Source organism: Tupaia chinensis, unplaced genomic scaffold, assembly GCF_000334495.1.
Source record: "Tupaia chinensis unplaced genomic scaffold, TupChi_1.0 Scaffold000531_1, whole genome shotgun sequence".
NCBI lineage: Eukaryota > Metazoa > Chordata > Mammalia > Scandentia > Tupaiidae > Tupaia > Tupaia belangeri.
In genome coordinates, this window is record NW_006160044.1 from 1,012,075 (window position 1) to 1,016,812 (window position 4,738).

Consider the following 4,738-nt stretch of genomic DNA (forward strand, 5'->3'; position numbering starts at 1 on the left):
GTTCAAAAAAAAAAAAAAAAAAAAAAAGACCCTCTTGGCCAGAGCCTGTGGTTCCTGTCACTATTAGCTGGGGGTGGTCACAGCTCCTTTCAGTATATAAGCTCTGGGCCTGCACTCCAGGTCTTCTGACTCAGACTCAATTCTGAGCTTTTCTTTTTTTTTCTTTTCCTTTTTTTTTTTCTATAGGACATATGTGCTTGCTGGGGAGAGAGAGAGAGAGACAGAGACACTCAGGCGCGGTACATCTGTTTCTGGCTCATGATGGTCTAGGCTCCAGCCCCAAAGATTGGCACTTGTCAGGTTTCTGGGGCCTCCCCCTTCAGCCCTGGCCCTAGCTCCTGGCATGGCTGTCACCCGCAGCCTCCTGCTGGCTGTTCAGGGGCCCCTGCTCTTCTAAGCGCTCTCGTCAAACCCACCCACTGGCTCCGCAGGACCCTCCCTCACCCCGCAGTCCAACCCTCAGTGCCCGTTCCTGTCCTGCAGGGGCCCAGGGCATCGTCAACAGTGGCCTGATCACTTCGCTGGTGTGGAAGCTGCAGAAGGAGGACGAGAAGGTCCAGGAGCTCATCCTGGACACGCTGGCCCCCTGCCTGCAGGAGGACGCCACCGAGGCACTGAGCACCCACGTGGTGCCCTTCCTCAAGCAGAAGCTGCTCAGCGCCAATGATAACATCCGCAGCAAGGCCGCCCGTACGCTCATCGCGGTCAGGTGAGACCCCCTCCGGCTTCTGCCGAGGTTCAGCAAAGGCTACTGAGCTGCCGCTGGCCCCGCACCAGGTCAGTGGTGGCCCTGGCAGCGTCAGCAAGCTCGACCTGCATGAGAGCCCAAGGGGCCTCTCTGGGACTATGTCCCCTCATCTGCTAGTGCCCCTGGGGGAGGAGGGAACTAGGAAAGAAGAGGACATTCTCCACTAGGGTGATCACAATCCCTTTGGCCTGTGAGTATCCTGTATCCCAGGAAACCCCCACTGTCCTGGACAGCACCAGACAGCTGGTCAACCCCTCTCCAAGAGGAAGGCAAGCACAGGGGAACCAGCAGTGGTCACAGTGATACTCAGTGGTCACTAAGTGCTTACTGTGTCCTGGGCGTCTACCAGTCCTCCAAGGGTGGTGATCCCTGGCCTTACAGACGAGGAACCTGAGGCATGGGTGTCTAGTTGACTTGCCCAACATCCCGTAGGCTCACACTCTACATTCCAGCCTGGAAACTGAGGAAGCATGAAGCCTCTGAGCCCGGAAGGCGGGAGGCAGTGCATATTCCCATGTGGCTCTGAAGAGGAGCCCCTGCAGGCTCCACCTTCGCTGGGCTGCATCCCCTTCACTGGGATCCCTCTTGTCTTCCAGAAGTCACAGCTTTGCTTCTGTCTTGGCTTCTGGCTAGAGGCTGGTGCCTGTATTTCTCTAAGGATGGCCCTTGAGAGGCCTGTTAGGATGCAGATTCCTGGGACCAGCAGATGGCATAATGGTTACATCATTGCTGGACTCCCACATGACTGACCATGGTTCGATTCCTGGATCCGGAGGCTTAAAACTCACACTGGGCACATGTGCATGCATTCCCAAAATCCCAAGAGGAGAATGAAGCAGAAGGGATTGCTGCATGGCCATCCCCCTGGGGGGGTGGGGGGGGAAGGTTGATTTCTTGCTTTCTGTCTGTTTCTCTAGTGAGCACATAAACCCTATAAGAAAAATCTCTTTAAATATAAATAAAACAAAATAAAATAAAAGTGCAGATTCCCAAGCTCCAGGTCAGCCCCATCACCGTTCAGGTCTTTGCTCTGTGATCCCTCCCCTTCCAGGGAGGCTTTCCAGGAGGGAATGGTGCTTGTCAACCTGCAGCCTCCCCAGCCGGCCCCACCTCCCTGCTTGTCACCCTCCCTACTGTTTTGTATGTCACCCATGAGGTGAGATCCTTGAGGACAGGGTGTTGCTCTGGAAGCTTTTCTCCAACCCCCACCTCGGTGGAGAACGCTCTGGCCCAGAACACCAACAGCACGGAGGTGGAGAAGTCCAGCTTTCACCCAGGGTCTGGACCGGAGCTGGGCACGTGTCAGGTGCACGGTTGAGTCTCGCTACGGGAGTGAATCCAGGAAATCCCTGCAGGTGAGACTCAGGACTCTGCCTCTGTGATCCAGTCCTCAGGGCAGAGAGCCACTGCCCTGAAATCCCAGCCCAACGACATCACAGCTAGTAGCTAGCCAGCCCCGGGTCCCAGACGGCGTGCCCACAGAACACTCGTGTCTTTTTTTTCTTTCTTTCTTTTTGGAGAAGATTTTGCTGTAGGGTGTGTGCGCTCACCAGAAAGACAGAGAGAGACAGAGAGACAGAAAGTGAGAAATCACCCCCCAGGGGGATGGCCACGCCGCAATCCCTTCTCCTTTACTCTCCTCTCAGGATCTTGGGCATGCATGCACACGCGCCCGGTGTGAGTTTAAGCCACTGGGTCCGGGACTCGAACCGTGGTCGACTACATGGGAGTCCAGCGACATAGCCATTATGCTAACTGCTGCTCCCAACACTTGTGTCTTTGAAGCATTACTGAGAGTTCTACAGAAAGGAGCATCCTGCTGCAGTGGTGCTTACTGCCAAGATGCTGTGTTCTCCAGGCTGGGGCCACACGGAGGGCCTGGGTGTCATTCCCCGTCCAGCCTAAAGGCTGGGTATAGCGGCATGTGCCTATAATCCCGGTGACTCAGGATGCCGAGGCAAGGGGATCATGAACTTGAGGCCAGCCTGGGCAACATGACAAACCCATCCAAAAAGGAGCTGGGTATGGTGGTGCAGGCCTGCGGTGCCAGCTGGAAGACTGGAACAGGAGGACAGCTGCATAGCTAGACCTTCCCTTAGAAAAAGAAACAAAGAGGACCAGTAGATGGCGTAATGAGTATGTCGCTGGACTCCCACGTAGTCAATTGCGGTTTAAGTACTGGACTCTGTGGCTTAAACTTACGCCAGGCATACGTGCGTGCATGCCCAAAATCCTGAGAGCAGAGTGGAGGAGGGATTGCCATGCCACCTGGGAGGGGTGATTTCTAGCTTTCTGTCTCTCTGGCGAGCGCACATGCCCTATATAAAAAAAAATCTCTTAAAAAAAAAGAAAGGGAACAAGCAGTTAGTGTAATGGCTATGTCGCTGGACTCCCACATAGTCGACCGCGGTTCGCGTCCCGGACCTGGTGGCTTAAAACTCACGCTGGGCGTGTGTACGTGCGTGCCCAAGATCTCAAGAGGAGAATGGAGGAGAAGGGATTGCGGCGTGACCGTCCCCCCTGGGGGGTGATTTCTCGCTTTCTGTCTCTATGTCTCTCTCTGTCTGTCTGGCGAGCGCACGTGCCCTATAGCGAAAACCTCTCAAAACAAAAAATAAAATAAAATAAAAAATTAAAGAAAAGAAAAAGAGTTCTATTAAAAATGAGGGTTCTGGGCCTAGCAGTTGTGGCACACACAAGTGCCCTGCAAGACTGGAAGCCATATGGCCACTGTGGACTCGGATCCCCAGGTGGGCCTGAAAGTGCTCTGAGTGTGCGTGTGGGCGAACAGGATCCCAAGGAGCTGGAGGGCCAGGATAAGTGGATGGCAGCGTGACAAGACCCTGGTGAGGGTGTCGCTCTAATGAACGCATGCACTTGTCCTAGCGATATCAGAATAATGAAAGAATGAGGACTCTGTGGGTGGGTAAGTTCAGGAAAGGTTCATTAAACTAAGTGCCCGGGTCTTTGCTGCAGGCTGTGTGCCTTCCTGCTCCTGTGTGCCTGGGGGGTGGTGCATCTGGCTCTGCAGCCCTTCTCTTTTGGGGGACAGCGCTGGGCGTGTCACATTTGGGAAACTCCTGGGGAGTCCACCACCCTCTCGTTCACAATTTCATACAGTGCTAGTACGAGGAGTGACCTAAGTCACTGGTTTGAGCCCCACCGCAGTGGCCCAGCATCCGGCAGCCTACCCACCAGGGCTAGTCCCGGCACAAGTGGTTTCCTTTTGTGTCCCCCTGGGATGGTCCTGGGCCTTGCCCCCATCTCCCACTGTCAACCAAGCCCCTTCTGTCCCCCTCTATCCCAGCATCCCTCTTGAGGGCAAGAACCAGATATGGCAGCATGATGTCATCCCCATCCTGGTGCACCTGCTGACGGACAAGGTGGAGGAGGTGCAGGCCAACGCTGCCGGGGCCCTGATGTACGCCGCGGTGACCACAGAAGGTGAGCTGGGGTGGCCAGCCCAGGATTCACTGCCAGCTGGGCAGGTCCAGGTGGGTGGGGGCGATGAGTTTCCAGCATGCCAGGGAACTTTCTAGAACTCATCCTACTCTTGCTCAGGGGCCTGGAATTGCCTCCTGAGCTCCCCTGCTCTTTCCAGATCCGTTTAGTCACCCAAATCCTTTTAAAGTTTGGTCCAACGCTCAACCTTCCCTCTTCTTCCTGGGTCGCTGGTGGCTCCTCACCGGTGGCTCATATAAAGACCTCTGGGACTTCACACATACCCAGGCTGTTCCCTGGGCCTGGACTTTCTGCCTTCAGGCCCCTGTGAGCCATGAATCTGGGATGTGAGTACAGCTGCTGTACTCCAAAGTAAGCAAGGTGTGTCTCAGCGCCACAAAGGCCCTCACCATGCTGGCTGTGGTCCCCAGGGCCGTGAGTTGGCCATCCGCAACTCTTTTATCTGGGGGTCTGAGCAAACCCTGGAGCCCTTGTCTCTGTGGTGTTTCTTTTTTTTTTTTTTTCTTTTCTTTTATTTTTTTTTTTCTT

General features: G+C 54.9%; 1 protein-coding gene across 1 annotated transcript in view; it reads left to right on the top strand.

Annotated features, from left to right (window-relative positions):
* The window catches only part of RSPH14 (radial spoke head 14 homolog), a 104,740-nt gene that overhangs the window by 97,766 nt on the left and 2,236 nt on the right, over positions 1-4,738 (top strand). The window contains exons 5-6 of the mRNA XM_006157178.3: positions 484-709; positions 4,056-4,192. Of these exons, the coding sequence (XP_006157240.1) occupies positions 484-709; positions 4,056-4,192 (363 nt within the window). The remainder of the gene's footprint in view (positions 1-483; positions 710-4,055; positions 4,193-4,738) is intronic.